The sequence below is a fragment of the Nyctibius grandis genome, chromosome 4 (genome assembly GCF_013368605.1).
Source record: "Nyctibius grandis isolate bNycGra1 chromosome 4, bNycGra1.pri, whole genome shotgun sequence".
Classification (NCBI taxonomy): domain Eukaryota; kingdom Metazoa; phylum Chordata; class Aves; order Nyctibiiformes; family Nyctibiidae; genus Nyctibius; species Nyctibius grandis.
Genome location: NC_090661.1, coordinates 40,235,699 through 40,261,429, shown reverse-complemented (window position 1 = coordinate 40,261,429; position 25,731 = coordinate 40,235,699). Strand labels below are relative to the sequence as shown.

The following is a 25,731-nucleotide window of genomic DNA, read 5'->3' as shown; positions in this document are numbered from 1 at the left end:
TAAAATGATAAATTATTCAAAAAGCACAATAAAATAATTAGAGGGGGAAGTTTAAACTAAATAGTGAAGTAGGCTGGAAATACAATTCTATTGCCACGTACACTTAGCTAAACTTTAAAAGTACAGCTTATTATAGACCTTTTTTTGTTAACACATTTACTTTAAAATGAAAAATATGTGCAACTAAGCCAAGATATTTCTGCTTTAAGAATTTTAACTCTTGCATGTTTTGCTTTAAAAGTGTAGCTTTACTGATTGTGCGTGTTAGATTAGAACTATAATGTTCTAATAAAAAAGTATAATCTTTTGTGTACATTTTCTTATGTGTAATGCTTTCTTAATTTACCAGCCTGTTATCTGAACTTGGAAAACAACCTGGCACATTGGATGACAGATATTAAAAGTGGTTTTGTTACTGATAGACAGGGTTGGCTGGCATATTCATCACATCATCTTTGATTCCAGGAGTAAATAATCCTAAAACCAATAAAGTAGTCTAGAATGTATTGGAACTACTTTTACTAGACTAAAATTATAAGTTCTATAAATTAAAACACATTTCCATAACTGGAAGATCCATTTCCTTAACCACAGCCTACTGAAGTCAATGAAATTATGCCAGGAATAAGGTTCTGTCCAGATGGAGTTAGTTGTTCCACTAGGATCCTGAGAAAAACCATGCTTATCATATCACACCACTGTACAAATTAGCTCTAGTGATTTCACATTTATATTAGCCTCAATATAAGAAGGGCATCAAACTACTACAGAGTGTCCAGAGGAGGGTGACCAAGATGGTGAAAGCTCTCAAGGGCAAGACTTACAAGGAGTGGCTGAGGTCACTTGGTTTGTTCAGCTTGGAGAAGGCTGAGAGGTGACCTCATCGCAGTTTACAACTTCCTCAAGAGGAGCAGTGGAAGGGGAGGTGCTGATCTCCTCTCTCTGGTGACCAGTGATAGGATGAAGCTGCATCCAGGCAAGTTCAGACTGGATGTTAGGAAAAGGTTCTTCACTGAGAGGGTGGTTGGTCACTGGAACAGGCTCCCCAGAGAAGTGGTGACAGCACCAAGCCTGTCAGAGTTCAAGGAGTGTCTGGATGACGCTCTTCGTCATATGGTTTAGTTTTAGGTAGTCCTGTGATGAGCAGGAAGTTGGACTCAATGATTTTTACGGGTCCCTTCCAACTTGAGATATTCTATGATTCTATTTCTGCAATCCTCCCATGAGTTTGTCACTGTTGAAAGAAATAAGACTTAACTGACCACATTACCTACATCTGCAATTTTCTTGATAGTTGATACATCATCACTACATTATACTCTTATAAGAGTGAGGATTAGAACTCTTAACTAAACAGGTGATTTTTTTACCACCTTCAAATGAAGTAAGAAACTATTTTATATTGCCAGTGTTTTACACTACTTTTTGCAGTCGTTATGCTAATCCAGTGTATTTTACAATTAACTCTTGCAACTTTTCAGCTCCAGGGATTACTGCTGAATAGGTTGTTTGTAATTAGTTTTATCTATAGTGTATAGAGAAATCTCTAGAAATTTATTTTAGAGTAATACATATTTCAATGCATAGAATGGAAAAAATGAAATTATATTACATTGCCTCGATGACAAGTTTCAAAGTCTGTTTGAGCATTTATTGTTCTTTCAATATATATGTATATGTTAAAGATTTTCTCTTCTTTATAAACATGTCAGCAAAAAAATAAATCATGCTGTGCTATATTCTTGTATTTGCTTTACACAATTTATGAGAGCTTTGTTTCTACAGCTACTGAATTTCAACAGAACTGAATACGTCTTATTATTTAGAGAAAATAAATGCTGTCCAACTCATTAAATCTAGATTAGGTGAATATATTCTAATTCTATTTTGTAGTGTCTTATCCAGGAAGCATTTTCTCCATCAAGCTTTAGGCATTTTATTAGCTAAAATAGTCAGTCTCCATATGCTCTCTCTTTCACCAGTGGAGAAAGTTCTCTTAGTTGCCTTTGCTTAGGCAGAGCTCCTTAATGTGCTTTATTTCAGATATCATTTAATATAAACAAAGATGGAAGACACAAAGATGAAAGAGATGGAATTTTAGCTTCAGTACGCTATTTTTAATCTGTTGGCAACAATGAGCTTTCAGGTGGGATGGGATAGAATATTTTTAATGAACTTTTTCTTAATTGGACAAGGTTTGTTTTTTAATCTCTACATAATATCTACATAACAACATATCCTCACAAGTGAATGGCAGTCATATATTATTTCTAGATTTGTCACATCAGTCTTCTAAAATACAAAATTTTCTTCTATTTTCTGTATTGCAAGTGCATTACAGATATGAAAGTTGCTAAGACTTTCTATTATAAACATGCCATTTTTAGCCCAGTGGCTGTTGTTACTCTGTGCTTCTCCTCACCCATAAACGTGTTCCATAATATCACTGCCATCACACCCTATTGATTTTAGAAATGCCAGGCATTAACAAAACTTAACTAGCTAAACTGGCAAATATAAGCTATCAATCAGACTAAACGCAGATTTTTATAAAATTTATTTCAAAAAAACATGTTAAAGATGGGGTTTAAGGGATTAAAACCCTTTGTTATAAATACATACAACGATTACAGTTCATTTCCATTTTAAATACTTACTAACAGGCATACTAAGTGGGGTAAACATGTAGGACAAGATCCCAGGGCTCGGGATTACAGGGATCTAACAGCAGTCAATCCAAAGCAATGACAGCATGCAACAGAGGCAGGAGGTCCGTTTATAAATACCTTTGTTGTGAGCCATGATGAATCTGTGAGCATTGTTGCTAATATGCACAATGAGCCTGTTTCTGTTCTTTTTTTTTGTCATCTGTACTTTTTTTATGGGCATTCATCTCACTTGCAATGACTCAGTTCTGCAGTAATCTTATTTTTACTGTTTCAACATACAAATTTTTCTGTTCTAGAGCAAACAGCTTAAACCTCTAAATGAAAATAAGAACAACAAGAATACAAATATTCCTAAATTTTGAAACAGGAGTCTTCCTACTTAGCTAAAACATTACAAACAAAATACTCCACTGAGAATTTACAGGAAACTTAATCAGGCCTTTATATATATATATAACATGTAACTTTCTACAACAGCATATTTATATCTGTTTATTATCAACATAAACAATGGCTATGTAAAGATTTTCATCATAACTTGTGATTTTTAATTACTGGGAAGTATGTCTTTAGTTTGCACTTTTATAACTGCCAAATTTTAAATTATATACTAGCTGGTATTTTGTTTATATACAATTTATTACAAGTGACAAATTATCTATTCCTAAATATTCTTTATATGTATCCCTATTACATATCCCTAAATATTTCTATGCAAAATTCATTCAAATTTCCCATCACTGGAATTTGAAGAGAATCTCTTCCATTGCATGAATGCTTTGCAGTTCATGTTAACATCTTTTATACCGTTTCCTTCCTCTCTCCACTATTTTTCCCTTAAGTTTTTGGTATTGAATGACTTAAAACCCCTTGAAGTCAATAGAACTGTTTTAATCCAGTAGGTTCATGGACTTCTATCTGAAGGGTTTCTAAAAAAAAGTTTCTAAATGTAATATATGTATGTATGTGAAACATTTAAAGCAATTCGTAACTTCTCTGAAAAAAATGTTTAAAAGTCCACACATTCAGAAAGGTGATCAGGGTTGCAGTAGAAATATTCCCAATGACTTACTGTATGCTTGGATGAGATTTGGTGGCCTAAAGCTGCAATATTGAAGCAATGTGGCGCTCTCCCACTGAACTGAAAACAAACGAAGCATTAATTCAGCAAGGTAGATAAACATATGCTTTATTTTGAGCATATGAGTTGTTGCATTCACTTTGGCTGAATTTAAAGTCATGCACCCACTTCCAAACATACATAGCAACATCATGATACAGTCTTAGTGAAATGTAAATCAAAATCAGTTATATTTTGCAACTAGCATTAAAATAAGAAAGTGATTCTATATCTTATAAGTGATTAAATTAAAAATGGTCTCATATTTTGGTACCTTTTCATGTTTCCAGTGCTGCTTTCACTGAAACAAAATAACAAGATGAATAAACCCCAAAAGTAATTAATAATCTTCCATCACTTCCTTCTGGCTGAAAATGGTAACTAAATAATTTAGATAGACTTGTACTACTGATGAGCTGTCTGTTTTAACCTCACTGCACTAAGGAATACCCTTTGTCTCAAATAGGCAGTATTATGTCTAATCCCCATGCTTTTTCTGGGGCCAGATAGCCTTTGTGTGCAGCTGACACACAGGTACATGTTTTCATGGCAAACTCTGAGGATATGTGCCAAATCATTCTGGCCAATTTATCCTAACAGTAAGTTTTATATGTTTACCTTCCCCCACCAGGAGACTTTCCAATTCAGGGATATTTTGTAGTAATTGATTTCAAGCAGATAGAAATATGAAGCACTGGAATCATTAATTTTTGTTGATGAAGTAAAATAATTTCTTCAAGAACAAACTCTAAGGCATTTGCTAAACTCTAGGGAAGAATCAGTTGAAGTTCCCAGTGTAACTTCGTATTCTTAAAGGTAACAACTATTGCCTGAAAACTCGCTGTGATGAAAATTAATTTGTAATCTACTGCCATATGCATTTATATATGGTAAATCTTTAAAAAGTATTTTTAAAGATCTCTAAATCTCTAATAGAAACTATTACTATGGCAATAATATTAGAGATATTACTTTTATTACCTTTCTGTTGGCAAAAACCATACTGTTATAATAGCATTATACTTATAAAAATTACTTTTGCTGGAATAGCTTATTATTTGGAAAACTGATTACAAATTATACCGGGAAAAAGTGAGTTTTGTTGGTGGTTACCAGTAGGAGAGTTTACTAGCATAATTTTACTAGGATATATTTGTCTTTCATGATCTCAAGTACTATACATTTTGTCAATGAGCAAACTGAGCAGAGCAGCTCAAATTTTGCTACACGATTTAATATAAATCATGGTTAGCATAGAAAAATCAGTACCTTTGTCTTCATTGCCTCATTCTTGTTTTTGCTTTGTCCCCTGTGCAACATGTTTACTTGCCCCCTTTCCATTCCCTTCCCAGCAAGATTTCTGATCTTCACTAAAATAACTCTGTCAGCTGAATTATAGCACACCTCCAGGCTTCAAAAATCCTGAATAAGGTTCTGTATTGTAAGACTACATTTAAAAGTACGATCTGTTTTTACTAGTTTTAATTTATAAGAACAACCAAGACTGTATTAGACTCTTTGAGAGCATGATGGAGTTCTAGCAGAGATGTCCTTATGACCACTTAGAGGGTGCTGCATTGTTCCAGGTCTTTTGGTTCACAGGAAGGGGACCAGGCTTGACAATAGAACCAAAGAAACTAATTTTGCTGTAAATGTATCTTTTTGCGTATTTCATTTATCCTAAAGTGCCATAATTTCAAACAAGTAAGACAGTTGGTGGTGGGTGGGCAAAATGAGACATAAAATAGTGATAATGTTGAAGCAATTATAAGAACAAAGATTGGAAACAGGTATGCTGATTCCTTGAAAAATACCCTGTTTACCACACTGTTAGAGGAATACATCCTGAATCATCTGGAGTGATAGCTGGCTGAATTCTGTTTGTAGAAGAGATGCTTCGCTGATGTTCTTTTGTAAGACAGTGCTAAGAGGTACACAATCAGTAACACCGTAAACTGACATAAGCTACACAAGGTGATTTTGTTGTTTCTCACATACTATGTTACATCATTGTTTCATTACAATGGAATTACTCCTAGTTTGTACCAGTTTTAATCCCTGATTTATCTATTGTCACGGTTTAAAGCTGGGCCAGCTATTAAACCTGTGGCAGATGCCCTCTGTTATCCCCCCCCCTCCCCTCAAAGGGAAAGGGAAAGGGAAAAGGGAGAGAGACTTCCGGGTTGGAAAGTTAAAACAGTTTTAATAAACTATAATAATGAAAAAGAGTATAATAATAATAATAGAAATAATCAAATATATACAAATATATATACAAAACCAAGATTGAGCTCCCCTGAAGTCAGCCATGTCACCACCGGCACTGCAGGGCAGGCTACGGGAAGGCCCAGGCTGGGCCTAGCGACGGTTGAGAGCTGGATTCAGGGATGCACAGATCGGGATCGGGGGCAGCAGCAAAACAGATGGAGTCCTCCTTGGACACCGGCCATAGCAGAAAGAGAGCGAGACCCTCGTGATCCCCCCGCTTTATACCGAGAATGACGTGTGTGGGATGGAATACCCTCGTTGGTCAATTTTGGGTCACCTGCCCTGTCTGCTCCCCGCTGCAGCTGCAACCCCCCTTCGGCTCTTCACTTGTAAGCAGTGAGGAATTCAGCAGTGACCTTGGTTTCTCTAAGACTAAGTACAGCAAGAGCCTTTCTGCACAACATCCCTACCGGTGCCTCAGCGATAACTACAAACTTCAGGCGTTATCAGTCCTGGAGGCAGACACTGTCTGCAAACATGCAGTTAGTTTCAGAAAGTGCAGTTACTTAGAGGAGACTTAGCTGAAAGCAAAAATCACTGAAAGGAAAATTGGCCTGGTTTAGGCCAAACCAGGACATCTATTTTCCTATTTAAAAAAGAAACCACACAAAAAAACCCGAAACCCCCTAAATCCCCCAGAAAATACTACTATTATTGGAAGGCAATTGAAATCAAGTCTTCAATTTCTTTCATTATGAGGAATAAAAGGTCTTCAAATTACTGTACAGAAAGATCACCATGGAGATGCCTTTTTGGTGTAAGTGTCTAGCCACTGGAGTTTCATGGATCATGCCCTGATCCACAAAGTCAATTCCTTGGGAGGGATGAAAAATTATCTTGTCCTGAGGCTACCTTGTTTTTTACACTGAGATCGGGATAGGTCCTCAAGCAACCCCAAGATATAAAGAATACAAGAACAGCTTATAAATCTGATCTACAGATTCAGGAATGGAGAACTGGGAACAATTCAGTTCTGTATTCGTGAAGAAAAGTCCAGAAAACACTTTGCAAATTTTGATGAATATTGTGGGAATAGGAGGAGGCAGGTGGTCCCCCTGCCGAGACAGCAGAACTGGACATTGGTTTCCTACACACACTCTCTCCTTCTACCACTAGAAAGGGAGTTTTGGACAATATATTAATGTTATGATAAACAGTACAGTCAAATTATTACTGATCTCAAGTAACCATCCTCAGTTCATTGGAAAAAGAAAGCTACTACACAGTAATGGTCTGCAATATGAGAGGATTTAGCAGTTGTCCGTGCTCTTTTCTGTGAAGAGTGCAACTATAAACACTTGGCTTCTAGTTTGGTAATGCATATAATATAGGTGCAGATAATAAAAGGAATATAAATATTGGAAAACAGATAATCAGGTCACTTTCTGTCTAATACGTGTTCAGCGTTTTTTTCCAAATCCTTGTTTGATTTTCCTAAGATTAATATTGCTGCAATCTTGGAGTACTGGTGAACAACTTCTGCAGTATTTAAACAAGCAACAATTGGATAATTTAATCAATAATCATAGTAGTTTAACTGATAGATTATTGGAGGAAAAAGGTTTCATAAACAGAAGGTGGAAGTTCAAGACTTGAAAGAGACTTCTGAGTTCATCACTAACTGTAACTTTAGTGGAGCCAAAGTTTACCAGGAATCACAGCAATCGTTCAGTAATGAAAAGCTGCCAATAGCAGCAGCATCATTTTGGACAAAGACCGTATCTCTTCTCTTTTACCTAGCCAGGTAAAAGAAAAGGTATCATTTTTCATCCAATGATTATTGGGCTCTGTCATATTTCCCATAAGGGGAAAAACAAACTGTTAATTCTGTTAGCCAGAGGAGTAATAACCACCGCCTCTACAAGAAACTGGAGGTTGAGTCTTGTTCCACAAAGTGGACTTTATCAGATGAGGTGATGTTTACTAGAACTTTACCTCAGTTACTCTGCAGATTTCTAGTTGTTAAAATATATGCTTAATTGCATTGGTTTATGCCTCTTCCTAATCCCTTTCATTTCTAAGCACAGCTCTCGTGTCTGTGGGAGAGATTAGTTTGAACGCTACCACCCACACCTCCACCAGCCAAGAGTGTTTTTAGAAATAAGGCTGGCAAATTGAATCTGTATTCCACATTATCACCGAACTAACTCTTACTGAAGTTATAGAATACACTAGCTGGTAGGACATGACTGAACGAAACAGAAAAGGAACCAAGATCCCACAACAGCTTGAACAACCTCTGGTTAGATATGCCAGCCTAGATATGGCTGAAAAAGAAAAGCTGACCAACAGATTACAGATTTGGAAAAAGAGGAAAACTCTGCTGATACAGACTTTTTTATTTTTCCATTGGTCTTTCTGTAGAAATCACAACAGAGCACGAGCAAGGCTGTACTACAGGCCTCCACAACTATTTTCATTTGTGCTTCAGACCATGAACAATGCAGGAGGCTCACATACCGCAGGGCAGTGTCCTAGGTTGCTTGCATTTTGCTAGCAGCTATTTCCTTGCCCCCCACCCACGACAAAAACGCAGCTTGCTTTAAACTCCCCGTGACCTCTACCACTAGAGGCCTGCACTTTATGCGATATGCCTCCCTAGACCTCAATTATCACCGCTCCAAGCAGTGAAATAACGAGAAATAAGCATATTCTTAAGCATACCTGTAGTAATTAGTCTTTTATTAATATTAAATCGATATTTGTTGAAATGTTTATTATATGCAGCTATTTGCTTAGTTAAGTAGAACTGCTACTAAGAAACTAACTGAGAAGCTAGTTATACAGCTTTAGCTAAATTCTTCAAAAAGACAAACGTGTCTCTCCAACTATAAAAAACCTACTCATAGGTACCAGAAAAGTTGAAAAAGCTTGTCTTAGTGGCACTGGGAGATAACATATTGGGAAATTATTAAACAAAAGGCATTCTTTGGAGACAAGGGGAGGCACTTGTGAAACAGCTGTTGGTAAGGAAACAGACTAACGCAGGACAGACATCTGCTGAGTCTGTGGAAATTAGGTTTCAGGATTACCACTTTTTCCTCTAAGCTTATGGAAGACATACACAAACAACATACACGCTGCTTATCACATTAAAACCTTTTTTTTTATTCTACATTTTAATATTCCTGTTGTTAGGATGAAACAATACTTTTGTTCAAAGAATGCAATCAAGTAAATGTTTTATAAGCTAATTGGAGCTCCCAAAGGGAAGACTTGCAGGTGCTGAATCCAATCAGATCTGCCACATAATTAAAATTGGTGCGAGGGGCACAGTAAAACAGATGCAGTCTTAAAAGAAGAGAATTGTTTGATTCAATGTTACTACAGATGAATGGGACATATTCAGTGAGATAAAGCAAGCAGTGTTATAAATTATCCAGTTCCACTGAGGAAATTGACTCAAGATGGCTTCATTGAAACATTGTGGTTTTTTATTTTTGTCTTCAAAATTTTCTGTAAGTCATTTGCTTAGTTTGCAAATAAAAAGAGGCCTCTTAGGACTGATGATCCTACAAACCGGACCTGAGATTTTCAGGTCATGGTGTGCTCTTTCTGGCTGAAATGCTAATCAAAATTCTTCAGCTGGAACTTAGTAAAGAAAATGGAAGAGCTTGAACCAGTCCCCAGCTTGCTGTACCATAACTGTGTCAGCAACTGCCAAGGTAACAGACGCCTAAATTTTATTTCAGTCAGTAAACTAAGCAATTATGAGTCAGAGTATCTTAGATACAAAGGGTATATGATGAGTAAGAAAGTTTCAATTTTTATACCATCATTTCTCTGACCATATATGCTACCAAATTGTTACTGAATCTGCCACATCTATTTCACCTGCCTGTGAAGAAGCTAGATATCGCATTCCTGGGACACAATTCCCAAAGAAGTCATTGAAAGTTTCCTATGTACAGTGCTGGATCAAGTTCTTAATTTGTGAATGCTTTTGGGCTGGAGCCTGTGTAGATGTTAAAATGTCCATGTTTTAATATCGTATAATGCATTACATATCTGGTTTATAATTTATAAGTAGAGGTGATGTGCTGTATTACATATTATACACTATACATGAAATTTGTATTTTAAGTACCAAAAACTGTTTCGGGCAGTATTAATGGTAAGTGATTACTAAAACTAAGACCGAGTCTCCCAGGGAGCTTAGAACGGAAACTGGATTTCATCCACAAACAGCCAGGTTTCAAGCTTGCATTGTAAGAGGAATCAAGTCAGCAGCCATTCTGCGCACATCCATATCAATACAAAGTTAGCACAGAGCATGGTCTAATGCAATAAACACACATTTCTGAATTCTGTACAGAACTGATGCTCTAGTACTGTAGCTCTGCTACACTACCATTACAGTTACATCGGTTTGAGGAAATTTTCAAAAGGCAGTAAGTCAATTAAATAGCAAAGAGTCAAGTAAAAATGGTTTTATAGTACGTAGACAATCCCCCGAGCCCTCCCACCCCTGCCCCCCTGCACTTTACAATGTTTTAAGCTTCAACCTGAATAATTTGAGATTTGTAACCAGAAATAACCTTCATCGCAGTGAAACATCTTTGAATTTTCTAAGAAATATTTACGTAAGAAGCGCCGCTCGGTGTCACATAGCTCCAGCTAGCCCGGCTGCCACTGCGTAAAAATAATATCTTTATTATTTTTTCTACAAGCCTGCGCGATGCAGCCTGGCGCGTCCCAGGCTCCCGGCGCGGAGAGGCGGCGCTGCCCCCCGCCCGCCACCGGCGGCCGCCGCGAGGAAGGGCCCCGGCCACACTGGCCGGGTCGCGCCGCGCCGAGGTGGTGCAGCCAGCCTCAGCGAGGACATGTCCCCGCTCTCCCGCAGCCTCCTCGGGCAATCTCAGCCGTCCTCCACGCAGCTGCACGCCTATGAGGCGCACTGTGCAACCCAGGTGACGCCGCATCACAGCGGGGACCCTCCCGGGGCAGGAGCCGGCCTCCACACACGCCCTCCCCGTCGTGGTCGCCACCACCGCCCCCCACCCCCCCGCCGGCCGCCGCAGAGGTTAAGCCACCCCCGCCTCGCCCCCAACGGCTCTCCCAGTCGCGGCCCGTGATTGGCTATACGTTTCAATCCCAACCTCGCTCTCTTTTGTTCCGATTGGACAGATCTCCCGCCTGTCTTCACAGGGAGCCCCGCCCTCCTTTTTTACTCCGGCTTTCCACCCTCTCCACCCCCCCCGCCGCCGGTCCCCTGACACCCCCTCCCGTACTTGCACCCCCTCTAACCTCTCCTGCCTTTCGGGTTTCTGCGGTGTAGCCGAGGGTGGCGGCCCCAGCCCACGGCCGGCCAGCCAGCCGCCCGTGCGCCCGGCGGAGGCGGTGCTGGGGCGAGAGCGGAGCCGCGCCGCACGGGCAGAGATCCCCCCTCTCCACCCCCGCGCGCACGAGCCCGTCAGTGAGGGAGGGCACGAGAGCCCGCGAGCGGCGGGCAGCCGAGCCGCAGCGGCAGGCGCGGCGCTAGAGCGGGCAGGGACGGAGGGGGGCTCAGAGGCAGCGTGAATCATCTCCCACTCACTCCCTCGCCCACCATTTACACCGCTTGCTCCCTCCCTCATTCTCCCCCTCCCGCCCTCCCTCCCCGCCGCCTGTCTCACTCGTTCTCTCTCCCACTCACTCTCTCCCCTCCTCTCCTCTCCCACTCACTGTCCTCTCCTCCTCCTGTCTCACTCTCTGCACTCTTTCCCCTCCTCCTCCTCCCCTCTGCCCCATTCTTTTCCCTCTCTCGCCCCCCTCGTCCCCCTGTCTCCCTTCTCTTCATCTCCTCCTGACACTGCACTGCAGCTGCTCCTCCAGCCCAGTCCTGCCCGCTTCCCTCCCTCCTTTCCCTTCCCTCCCCCCGGGTGCCAGATAAACAAGGCGCGCAGCATCCTCGACAATCCCGAGCTTAGCTCTACGTTTTCGAAAAGGACAAGAGAACGGGACGATGCCACTGCTCTCCTCCTCGGCCGTCATCCTCCTCCTCCTCCTCCTCCTCCTCCCCCTTTCCCTCCCTGCCCCCCCACCACAGAAGGGAAGAGACAATTCTCCTCCGAGCAGCAGCAAACATGATGGCGGCAGCTCCCATCCAGCAGAACGGGACCCACACCGGGGTTCCCATAGACCTGGACCCGCCGGACTCCCGGAAAAGACCGCTTGAAGCCCCCCCTGAAGCCGGCAGCACCAAGAGGACCAACACGGGCGGTGGGTATATCCTCTGTCACCTCCCCCCGCCCAACCCACCCACCTCTCCGCTTCCCTACCTGCCTGCCTGCCTTCCCCCCCCCCTTCCCCCCCAAACATTCCCATTTCTCTAATGTTATCATTCATCAAAATGGCGTCGGTTTTCAGCATCTACCAGTCTTTTTTATTTAATATCCACGCCCGGGCTGCACAGCCGTGACCCTACGGAGACTAGGAGGGAGCACAAGGGGCTTCTGCAGCCCAGCTATCTCCTTCGCCCGTTTAACGATGAGCAAAAATAAATGGCAGCTGGAAGGAGACGGCAAACGCACTTTCCTCCTTCCACATCCTCTGGGTCGCAAGTTGAATTTCAGCCTTGCCGTGCGTTTACCTCCTCCTTGGCCTCACTTCTATTGTCAGCGCATCCACGGCGTGTGTTTGCCGTGCTGGGGGCGAGGGCTGGCTGGTGGCGGGGGGAGTCGCCTCTCGGCTGCGGGGACTCGCTAGTTAACATCCTGCTCTTCCTGGCGGAGATGAGTTATAACGGGACCAGCATCTCCTCTAGCCGTTTGCACTGGAGTCGTCATAACAATGCACCGAGGCAGAGGTGAATTTATTTGCCCGATATTAAGAGCAGCGGTCTGGCTGTGCATAGTGCATGGTTCAGCCAGCTATGTTAATATGGGTGGGCACGACTGTCACAGGCACTTCTTGAGACGCTTATAGTCTCGGATAAGACAACTAAGGTGAACTGGGATCGTTCCCTCCGCTTAGGGGAAGAAAAATAACAACTTTGTGAAACAGGTTGCATGATAAAAATCTTGGTATCCATGCCAATGGGACGTTGCCTTAATTACTGGGGAGAGCCTAGGTCTGGAGAACCACCGTACCCTTATTGTCTTGCCCTTTTTCGGAGCCGGTTACGGAAGGTCCTTAGACTTAAGTGTAGCTGAATTTAGCAGGGGGGTGAGGGCACAGACAATTGTGCAGTTGCCGAATCAGATTGGGAATCCTTTTTTCTTTTCCCCCTCCATTCATTATGTATATTTTCTTTCCTGTTCCGATTGTGTGCTTTAACGGTAGTGGTGGGTAGAGGACTGTCATTGTCTGTCTTGTCACCTTTTAAGTGTATTTAAAATAAGTGACTTAGGCTTTTGATCAATTGGGAAAGATTCTTCTTAATGTCCTTTAATTAATGAGCTTAAAAGAGATCATTGTCGCTTAAGAAGTGCTAAAGGAATACATCAGGATTACTTAGGCAAGTGATTCCATCCGCACCATGTTGAGTTGTTTTCTTGGCAGTGGCTGAAATGCTTGGAATAAAACACCACATTTTGGGTGGGTTATTTGGTAGCAGAGTAGTCGTTTTGCTCACTTAAGAAGAATGCAGGCAATAGCTAATTGCTATTCTCATGTGTTTGCTAATGAAAAACAAATAGCCCATCAAAATTTACAATTCATTCCTTCTTAGTTTTGGCATTTCTTTTGCAGTATTTTCAAGCAAGGTTGTAGTTGTCACTAGGCACATTTTTGTGCAGGGCTTTATTTTTTTTAAAGGGGTCTGATCATTTCTGCATACTGTTGTTACCATTGGAAAAAAATCCGCATTTGAAATACAATTTGGATTTTATTCTTTTACGGAATTAAGGAATCTATGTGGATTCTTTCATTTGCTCAGAATAAATGTACATATTTTAAAATGTCAAAGGCATAGTCTAAACGCGTCTTGTAGAATGACGCAACTGGTTAGATATAAATGCATGAATAACTGGACGAGTTTAAAGATGTAACATTTTGTTTATTTGTGGGTCTGGGGAGGAAAAATCAGTTTGTAAGCCGTATTAACCATGCATATCTCAATTTTTCAGAGGATGGCCAGTATTTTCTAAAGGTCCTCATACCTAGTTATGCTGCTGGATCTATAATTGGGAAGGGAGGACAGACAATTGTTCAGTTGCAGAAAGAGACTGGGGCCACCATCAAGCTGTCTAAATCCAAAGATTTTTACCCAGGTAGGTGCAAAAATTAGCCAATTCTTTATTTTTAAATCCCAAGGGATGTATGTACGTGTCAGTGTGTTTCATATATTGACGACTAAGCTTCCAGTGCAGCTGGAAGCATTGTTTCTCAGAAAAGTATGCTACAAAGTGCAACAGTGAATATAAATGTTCTGTCTTGGTGTATGGAATGGACTGGGCACTATCTAGTAATCTAGCTACTTGAAATATGTTTAAAGATGTTTACAATGTTTCTGCAAAAAATATTTTCATTAACATTTTGATTGCTTTTTTTAGTTTTAAAAAAATAAATCTAGCTTTAAGGAACCAACTTGACAGCTGGCGTAAAAATAATTGTTCGTTTGAAGTTTCCAGACATTGTAATGACAATTAAGTTAGAATGAGTAAAAATGAGAGGCCGCCTCTTAAAGAATGGGCCATTTACTTTAAATCCATTATGTACCTTCTTTCTGCTTCACTGCTTTGTTTACTGGCTCTGGAGTGAAGTAAAGAGGACAAGTGCTGCTCTTTAGGTATTCCTTATATTATGTCTGTTATGATGGTGGAAGAAAACTCTACTATAAAAGTGAGATACTTTGGGTGAATAAAGAAACGAGTATTTTATATCAACTGTATTTATGCACAAGAAACAAGTTTTTAATATTTGCGTTTAACAATAAATACCTGATTTAGCATTTCTCCTTTGTAAGGTTTCTGAAGAATGAGTCTTACATAATGATACACAAGATTTTAGCTTCTGGACTGAATAATAATTTTTTTCCTAAAGATGAACAAATAAGCATTCTGTAATTGAACTTTATTCTAGAGGACTTTTTAAAAACTGATGTGAAATAATAACATAGCTAATGCTTTTTTTGAGTTTTGATTTTGTTATTTTTAAGAATAACTGGTGATTTAGGATTGAGTTGACTAGCTGTTACCGACTCTTTTCTGTTGGAAAAATAAGAGCTGCTTCGCATTTGATCTAGTTTAACGAGATGACTGAATTCTACAAAATAGTGAAAGTGGTTGGTATGGATGTAAATGGAACACTAATACTGGAACATTTAGCTTTCCCATCCTCAAAGGTTAGTGTCAGGCAGAAGTGGATAATTCTTTATTAATGGAGAGATTGTTGTCTGTTTACAGTGATGATTTCTGATATGGAAATTTTAATGCACCTGTGGTACGTCTCCTTAATGAATGTGGTTTATAATACTTAAATGTCAGAGGTTAAAGTGATGCCTGTAGATTTTTCCTGTTGAAAGATACAGTTTATGAACTGATGCTTGTTGTCTTGTTTTTTTTTACTTTTCTTTAAAAAGTTAGAAAAAATGGTCCTTTATTTTGAAAGGTATGTTAGGGTGGAAAAAAAAAATCAATGTTGAATTGTGAAGACTCTCAGAAGAAATAAAAGCATTCAAAAGAGCCTGATTGCAGAATTAATAACATAATCTGGATAAAGAGCCGCAACAGTAAATTAAATTCACTGTCAATAGATGAAAATGAAATAGATTTTCTGCATTATACATGAGGTGGTATCAGATATGCAAGGATGTTACAGAAAATTGGTGTTTATGAAGAATATTCCAAATACCAAATTACAAGCCTTTTCTTTTTACTACAGTTTATTTACACTCACTTGGAAAGGACGCTCCAAAGATTAGATCTTTTGTTCAGTGTTCTAGCATAGTTTTTCTGTTTTCTGATTAAATCAGAATTACATATTTTTTTGTGTAGCAAATTGTAAAGATACAGCAGTAGTAGCAGAAGAACCTTTAAAAAATAGAAATTAGCAGGCTAGAATGACATGAGTAAAAATGTTTGTGACAAACACATTCTCTCTTAAAACCAGTAGTAATAATATAAATAACTAGAGCAGCGAGGCTCAAGCAGTTTCACTGTAACAGGTGCAAATGAAGTTCCAGTTTGACTTCATACAGTCTGCTTTGAATTTGCGGCCACGTTGTGTCGAATAGAAAATGAGTGTCTTAAGGAAGCTTGTGACTGATTCTTGCTAAAGCATGGAACGGGGAGGAGAAATAGATTCCAGCGTGGCTAGCTCTCATTAGTCTTTCTGTTTGCGTTTGACCACCAGCCCATGGAATTTTCGGAGGTCCTGGCATTCCCTGAGCTGATGGCTTTTGGGTTTCTTCCAGACTCTTGTGCTCATATAGCATTAGGGAGTACAAACCTTGTGAAATAGCTAATATAAGGATACATGGTTTATTTTTCTTTCAAAGTTTCTTAAACAATTACTGTGTTTTCCTAATAGAAGTTACTGAGTCCGTACCTCTGATGCTTGTGACTATAAATGTGTTTAATGTACATTGGGCTATGGAATGTTCTCTCGTCGAAGCTTCTGTGAAACTTTTCTATATTTCTGAAAAGTTTTAGCATGGTCTGAGTAAGTTGCTGTTTGGAAAGGAGGAAGTTGGTTGTAATACAGAAGTCATGAGTAGTTCCTATGATCTAATAGTATTTTTTTTTTCCTCTGTGATATAGGACTTCAGTATGCAGACTGATTTCTGTTGGAATTATTTTTGTGCATCAAAAGGTGACATAATTACTGAAGAATTATATGGCAGCTCTAAGTACAAGAAATTGAAGGAAAAAACAGCTTTTCACTGAACATGTTAGTTACAAAAAAAGGAAGCAGTATATAATACATTACTGTCCACTACAGTCTTATTTTTTGAGTACACAATTTATTGTTCTCTTTTCAGGTTACCAGCTGACTTTTTCTAATTGTCTGATCTTCTCCAGTTTGACGTGGTTTATTGTGCTTAGATTATCATTGTTATTTTCTGTTCAGGCTTGTCCCCCTAGATTAGTGGAAATGAAATTAAATAGCAAAAATATGCCCTACTTTTAAACTAAATGGTGCTGATTCTTCCTGCAGAGAAGTACAGAGTGTGTATTGACTAGGTAGTTCTGGTCTGAAATTTTAAATACAGATGTAGCCATGCTTCTTTAATATTAATGAAGTGAACTTCATAAGAAAGTGGCCATTCTGTGAAGCTATTTAATGTATGTTTTCATTTTGAATAATATAAAAAAGAGGCAGTATTTCTGTTGTATTAAGTTATCAGTTGTCTCATATGTTTCTCCATTCTGAATTATAGTGAGTGCTAGACTGAAAACTACTCTGGACATACGTATTTTTTTCCATTGCGAATGCCGGCGTGCACTCTCATTTGCTTTCTCTCTCTCTCATGCACTCTCGCTCTTTCTCTCTCTCTGTGCTCCCGCCCCAGTCTCACACATACATACCCGCGCACACAAAATTATGTTACATCGCATCACGTTGTTTATCTTGAAACAGGATCTTGCCTGGTCTGAACTCGTTGCTTGAGTGAATTTGAGCTCGGTCAGTGTTTTTCAATTTATTGGAATATGAAGTCATATGTGTACTGAAATTAGATCATATTAAGAGCAGAGATTAATAAAAACATAATTAAATGGGGATAAGGTTTTACTGCTTTTAACAATAGATTAGCTGTGTTGTTTTATAGCAGATTTCTAATCAGTAGTGATCTAAATGTTTGGAGAATACAAAAGGTGGGAGTATTCCTCCCTGGCCTCGTGTAGAGTGTATGAAGTGTTGTGCGGCTATGTTCTATTTTTACCAAGTGAGTTGTATTTGAGATGTTTTGTGTTTGAATATCAGTTTTTTTTGAAACATTCATGTGTTGGGAGATCGTCTAGCTAATCTTGTGCAAGTGCCCTTTTGAAAAGTTGTATTCTGACTCTTAAAAAACTTTCAAACACTTTGTTGAATGTGTAAGTAGGCACAACTTTGCAGGAATTTATGATTAATAAGTTCACTTTCTAGCTTCATTACTCCTATTAAACTGTTAGGAAAGGGGAAGGTATGGTATATCAGGTCTGGTTCACCATTATTTCATTATATTATAAAGGAATTGTCATGTTAATTTATAACTCTTAAAAAATAATCTGAAGTCTAGTAGGGAAAATTAATGTTTTAAAAATCAACACTTGGAATAATGTTGGAAGTGAAATACTGCTTTTTCAGCTGTGGAAGAGAAAAAAGGAGTAATGTGAAGCTTAGAAGTGAGAATGATGTTAGTTATTAGCTGTCTGTTGTCATGGTTCCTTGAAGATGGTTTGTCATATATCAATAAATGCAGAAATTGATAATGCCGATTTATTCTAAAGTGTTAACATTAGCTAGTTAGAGACCTCATAAGTATATATCTAAGATTTTCAGATTCTGTTGTAACCATTTACTTATATGAGTTACTTTGGAGGTAATGGAACTGAGGAAATGACTAAATAGTGAGTAGAGATTTCAGAGGTGGAATCTAGAACTATGTAGGTTTGTAAAAGTAATCACTGGAATCACAGATCTTTCTACTAGTTTAAAAAAAAAAAAAAAAGACCAGCCACCAAAAACCCCCAAGTGTTGATTGCCAGTTGTTCAGAGAGATAATTCTCAGTTGGACAGTTTGTCTGTTGCTTGGTTACTGGAACAGAATAAAAAAAGTTAGCTTGTTAGCCAGCAGATGCTTAGTATTTTACATTTAAAAGGAAGCTGAAACTGAATATGTAGTTTGGTATGATCTTGAGATTGTTACATATCTAACTCACCCAGTGTACTATTACTTAGCAACTTCTCAGTTGATAGGTTCAGAGAAATTTTGAATGGAAGTTTGGGTAGAAGTTTTGCCCTGATTTCTTCTACATGTGGGGACTTACTCATGTTAATGATTGAATAAACTTCGACATAGTAAATGGCTTTGGTTTGCAAGAAAGTGCTGTGTCTTTGTCTTGTGTAAGAAAGGTTTAAAACAACTTCTCATAGATTTGGAATGGTTAGTCTAACTTTAATAAATGATACAGACTATTATGTGCGCTTGGTTGGCAAAATAAAGAACAAAGGATGGCTGTTATCACAGGAAAATGCCATATTTAATAATTTTCAACTTTTGTCTTGTGTTTGCTTTTGACTAGTTTTCAATATAATTGAGAACCAAATGATTCTCAGTAGATTAGAAAGCTTATGTAGATGAAGGTGCTTCTAGTAACAATATTTTTTTTTGATAAAGTTGAGATTTCTGTTAAGCAATTAGTAATTAAGAATATCTATTTTCTGGACTCACGCATTCTGAAAAAAAACCCCACCCAATCCAAAACCAAAACCTAAGAAAAATAGCTGAAGTTGGTATGCACTGTGAATTTTCCTCTTTCACAAAGTTTTAAAATTGCCATACAATACTTTGATGTTTTGCAGATAGATCAAAGTTTTAGTGGATGTTTGTCAGAGCATAGGTCTTGGAGCTAATATTTAAAAAATACAGGCAGGGAATGTCTGAATCTCTTAATTGTTTTCCTCTTCTCCGTCCTGCAGTAAAAGAAACATTCTTGCTTTTTTTTTTTAATGGGTGCAACCTGTAACAAGCAATACCTTTTTCAAATGCTCTTTGATCTTGTTCGTTCTTTAATTAATTGCATTAACTTAGATACTGTCCTCAGTAGTTGACCACAGAATTTTTTTTCAGTGATCAGTAGCTTTTTTGTCAGAGGAGAAAACCTTGGATTAGTGAATTTGTCAGACTGGCTTTTAGAAATGGAGCATAGAGGGATTTGGGAGGAGGGCTTGCACCTGATTGCTATGTCATGTCCATCTTTGGACATAGCTCTAGCATAAAGTCAAGCAACATCTGTAAAGATTTCACTGACAAACATCTCTGTGGGACTCATCGCCGCATCCTGCAGCAGGTGCAGTCAGTTTTGCAGTCTAGCTTAAAAAGAGGTTGGTTTATTTTGTAACATTTATCAGTAGGCCAGGGGGAGTTAATGACTTGGTGAGGAGTATGGTAGTTGTCAGTTGTCCAGTGTTGGAATGCTGCAGGTAATTGGGCTGGACTGGTGAGAGCTGTGGCAGTGTGCTTCTCACGTTGCACTGCAGCTGCTGTTGATCTTAATTAATCTGACGCTCAGAGGCTGCAGTGTCATGGTATAAAACGCAATACATACTAGAAATGGAAAGGCTGCCTTTTCAACTCTTTTTTGACAGTCATATTTCTAGGTAGGCCTTTTGGTTTTCTAATTGGATTTGTTTGACACTAGCATAAAATTCTTAATGTACTTCAATCTAAAACTGTAATACATTTTTCCTGTTTATCAACTATAACTGTGGAGTAATGAAGCTGATACATGTTTTTGAAATGTCACCGTTATAATGGACTTAGCAAAAATATTTGTGTTTATTCTGACAACAAATACAATTATCTGTAAATGAAAAGAGTTACGTTGTTTGTGTCTGTTGTGAAGTTCTGGTGTACTGTAGTATGCTCTGTAGTGGGGTATGCTTGGTGCTCATGCTGACTGGCTGTCTTGTGATTCTTTTAAGGACTTACAGGAACATGGAAACATGTAAAATTGGAATTTGGCAGTTGGAATAAATGAGTGTGCTCATGTGCGGGACTATTAATTTACTGTAGATATACTACTGTCTTCTTCCTGACTACATGACACGGCTTTAGGAAACTGTCAGGTTCCTTACATTCACCCTGGTATTCAGGACCATTCTATCTTTCCATCCCCCAAAGGAAATATCAAACCAGAGTTTAGCCTAGAGATCTTTTATATGTTACTTTACAGACTTGTAAGGTTCTATTCCATCCTATTTTTGTTTTGATTTCACGGGTATCTGCATCCCAATTTGTGATTATTCATAGCATTATAAGGATTAACTACATTACTTCTATTTAAATTTAAAAATAGAGAAGTGGTTGTCAGGATACTCTGTTTTAAATTTCCCCTGTATTTCATAGACATATTAAATATTTTAATACATAATAAAATGACAAAATCTAAATTCCCATCCCCCCATATTAACTTGTTTTCACTTTAACATATTTGATAATTATGGTTGAATCTGATTGGGGTTTACTTAATATTAAACGTGCTATTCTTGATTATAGCCAAGCATTAAAATTAATTTTGCAAGTACTTAACTGGTCTTATTGAAATGTCAGTTTAAGGCAGTATTTGGAAGCATGTCTATGGAAGTGATCTCCCAACTGTACACTGCTAACATGCCTTTGTAACTTTTGAATATTAATTTATAACTCTTTGCTTGAGCTAGTTATGAGCAATACTATTGTGCATTGCTCTTCTTGACTTCTGAATTGTAATAAACTTTGTGTAAGATTTAAGTGTTCTTCATAATTGATGGACAAAAGTGTGTCTTCTTCATGAAAGACCAGAGAACATAGGTTGACATATGAAGTAGCTGATGTAAATAACCATCTTTGTGACCAGAAAGCACTTGAAAGAACAGTATATTAGGGAACAAGTTTAAAGTTATACATTGGTGACATGAGTGATCTGGAGTCAGGTCCCTTGTAAGTGAGGAAGTGATACGCTTGTCAACTCGTATACAAAAACGATGATGTAACATTAGCATTTGTTGGATATAAAGAAGCATGAATCTCAGACAAAATTTCATATTTGCCTGGTCTTGTAGGTTTTGATTGTGAAAAGGCTAAACATCTGTTTTTCATCATTGATCTCTCACTGCATCCTGCAGGGCCTGTCATCTCAGCATTGACAGGATCAGATGAAAAATACAATCGATGTGTTGACATTTTTTTGAGAATCACTCAGGTAAGATTACTTGTTATACAGAACTACAGTGAAATTCATGGCTGCTGCTAATGTTTCACCAGTTGGAGCCTTTGCATTCTCAATCATTAATTAAATTAGATACTGAGGTTCTCTGCATGTTCCCTTGTTTCTATTTTAAAAGCACTTTTTGTGCCTTGCTCAGTGCCATTTAACTCTCTTGTAATTTCCCACATAAAAAGCTTCACACATTTTCCCCCACTTCATAGAGTGGCACCTGTTTGCTTGAATCAAGAACCGTAGTGCACACCTCCAAAGCTCTTGGAAGATTTGTATGTATATGTATTTTATTTTATTTTCAAGTAGTGACTTTGGTTCTTTTTAGATTCTTCATTGGCAGTATGGGGAAGAAAATACTCTGTAGAGAACCAGGTAATCAGAGGCAGCAGCAATTTATCATCTTCCAAGTGTGTTCTAAACTCTGATTTTCAAACTGTACATGAAAAATTAAATATTTAACTGAATATACAACTGTGGAGTCTTTCTATAACATAAACTGAAATATTGAAAATATTTATATGAAGTCATGCACTGGAAAAGTAGGAAATGGCATGTGTCCATTCAGTTGGCTTCATTGAGCATCCAGTGTGCTTATGGAATTAACACTGTGTCAGAGTGTATTCCCAAAGAGTTGGGCAGTGAAATATCCTGGCTATGAACGAAGAGGGAGGAAAGACCAGTTGGGCCGTAGGCCGAGTTGGAGCTTGATCTAGCTGAGGCTTACATTTTGTCCTCATCTGTAATCTGGTGTTAGGAAGTGCCAGAATGTAGGTAGGGTAGTGTGTAGTAGTAGTAGCAGCAGCAGCAGCAATCCAGGTGCTGCAGCAGATACTGTTTTGGCAGCAGTATTGAGCTGGAATTATAGCATATTTATTTTTTTATTGTAATCTGGCAGCCTACCAACAGTTTTCCTGAGGAATGCACACCAAAAAAAAAAAGGGAAATAGGTGGCTTTTTAGCAGTTTATTGACCTGGGTTTGAAGAAAATGTCTGTGGAACAAGAGAGGCTCTTCTGGCATTCTGTCTGTGCTGATTTTCAAAGGTCTGCAATGAGATGCTGCTACTGGATGCCTTAAAGCTTTATAAATACGATTTGTTGCAATGAGAAGTGTTAGATATAGAACATGTATAGAGTTTGTTTTCTGTCTTGCATGTGTGTGCACACTTAATTCTTTGTATGTCTTCTACTTTTCTACTTACTGTATTAGATGAACACTTGGCAACTCTGTCAAGCCAAAGTAAAAATTGGATTCCCCAGGAACTCCTTATAATTACATCACTTCCTAATTTCTGAGTCTTTTACTGCACAGTGCAGCACACCTAAGTCTGCCAGTTTTTGTTGAGATTACTCTTCTTCAAGCAGCAGGTAATTTCTAGCATAGTGAAATGTGCAAAAAAAAAAAAAATGTTAACTTTACAAAGTTTTTCTCAGGGATATAAGTTTTTGTGGTTTTGTTTAGGTTGGTAATGCCAAGTGCTCATCTAGTATTTGCACTGCTGTTAACAATAATGAAATACATACTTTATAATTTTATAGCTGTCTAGTTATGTATATATGTACATCTATGACTAGCTGTTCTTGTAAGTGCCAACATGATGCATTAAATGAATAATTTCTTTTTTTCCTGATGAATTGATCCCAAAAAAACAGAAAAAAGATGGGACAGTTTTGTGTGATGAACAGGTAAACTCTTAGGATTGGATGGAAAGAGCCTCTATAAAAAGGAAGTTAGCTTGTGTAGCCAGTAGCTCTTCATTTTACTTCAGTTCATCGTGAGTTCTTTCCCTGAATAACTAGTATTTAGAAGAAGGAAACAAATGGTTCCTCAGGTAGCCAGACTTTAAATCAGTTAGGTTATTAAAAACAGTATTTTTAAGTGTATGTAGAAATCCACAAGTAATTGCTGGCCTGAAAGCTTTAGTCTCGCATGTTCTTGACGAGAAAAACAATGAAATGAGCAGCTATATTTGTCCTCCTTTACGTTTCCTGTACCTTTTAAAAACAAAACCGCCTCAGTTTATGCAAATATTTTATAGCCTTCTAGTCTGAGACATAGAGTGGATAGTAGTAGCAAGGTCAGTATTTGAATTAAAAAATATATTTATACCTAGTTAATTTTAATTTTTGTTTCAGTTTTTAAATGGTACTTTGTTGATTAGTAATTAATCATTCTGTTGTTTCTGTATTATCTTTTCCAATGGCTCATGTTTTTGATAGTACTTACCATTTGAAAGAACGTGGTTTTTGATGTTGAGAAGTAGTTCCAGTTCTGTCCTTCACACTTCCCTAGCTTAGCAGTTTCTGATTTGGAGGGTGGAGACATGAGAAGGGCACAAAACTCAATCATCCATAATTGTAAAATAAGTACCTTGATTTCTCCCTTCTCCAACACACAAGCATATGTGCCGAAAGAGGAAAAATGAAGTCCTCATTGTTTATCCACTTTTTTTCCTTTTTTGATGGAATAATTTATTAATATGGTGTGTAAATGATTACTGTGCTTTCCATGTTGGCTAGTCTAGGAACTTGTTAAGTTTCATCTTGTGCAAAATCTTTTTGTGTTTTCTTTTGTAAAGAAGTCTCTGCTTGTGAATTTTGGCAGGTTTGTATTGGCTCTCTGAAGATCATTGATTTTTTCTTTTTTTTTTTTTATCTTTAAGTATTTGGTTTTTTAGTAGAATGGCCAATTCTGATTTGGGTGCCTTGTTTCTCCCAATACAAACTTTCAGTAGTTATGACAACAATTTACTAATGGTTGTGGTATTTCAACTGCAAGTAAAATTTAATGACCTTTTCCTAAAAGTATGCATATAGTTAAATGGGCTCCTAAGATAACGCAGGGATTTTTTTCTGTGAAATATTATTGCATAGGAGATCAGAATAAGGGATTGTAATGCTCTTGGTAGTTGTAAGCATGAGGGTGTCTTAATTTGGATGGTTTTTCCTTGTCAAAGATTCTATGAAGACAAAAATAAGAAAGCATGCAGGGGTTTTGGTGTAAATTAGTATAGCTGAGTAGCACTGTCTTTGTGTAATGAGGTTTTCATATTGTAAAGTATGCTTACTTCAGAGGTGCAGGTAAGCTGATGATGGCTATCTGATATTCCAGTCAAGTTTGCTTAAAACTAAAAGTATTTCAGGAACTAACATAAATTTCTTATTTGTAGTATGACCTACTTCAGTAGGTCTAGAAAGAAGTGTAATGTTGCAATGTTAATTTAAAGGAAAAAGTGCTGTTAGTCATTATCTGCTAAATTGTAATGCAGTTTATTGGCAAACCAAGGGAGAATGATGGCATATTTTATGTGAAGTGATCCCAGTTTATAAAGAAACAAATGTGTGAACTGAAGTGCAGATTCAGATCCATAGATATTCTGGAATCCCTGTAGGTAAGTCTCTACGTAGAGGGGAAAGTCCAAGATACTTTAGGGCACTTGAGTAGACTTTATTGCTCTTTAAGCAGGTTCCATTGTATTAACCCCTTCAGAGTGCAGCAGTTTTCACATAGCACTTAAATGCTGGTTTCTAAGGGGATTATCACTTCCCCAATGTCTTTTTTTCCTTTCTCAAAAGCAAAAGATGGTTTTCATATTGGATTTCTGTATAGATGTTTCTTCTGGGTAGAAATAACTTACTGGTGTCATCTGCTTCAAGGTGTGGGATGTCCACTATGTTTGCCCCCTTCCATGGGGGAAATTGAGGAATCTTGCTTGACAGTCCATTTTACAAATGCTGAAGACTGTTAGAAAGATGTATTTCACCCCCCAAAAAATGATGTGTATGCTGCTTATTTGGGAAAAAGCCAGTGATTCAGTCTCAACAAGTATTTAATTTGTTTTTAAT

General features: G+C 38.3%; 1 protein-coding gene across 1 annotated transcript in view; it reads left to right on the top strand.

Moving 5' to 3' along the window:
- The first annotated feature begins 12,081 nt into the window (after positions 1-12,081).
- The window catches only part of NOVA1 (NOVA alternative splicing regulator 1), a 158,187-nt gene continuing 144,537 nt past the window's right edge, over positions 12,082-25,731 (top strand). The window contains exons 1-2 of the mRNA XM_068399649.1: positions 12,082-12,258; positions 14,106-14,249. Coding sequence (XP_068255750.1) covers positions 12,123-12,258; positions 14,106-14,249 — 280 coding nt within the window. The 5' untranslated portion in view covers positions 12,082-12,122. The remainder of the gene's footprint in view (positions 12,259-14,105; positions 14,250-25,731) is intronic.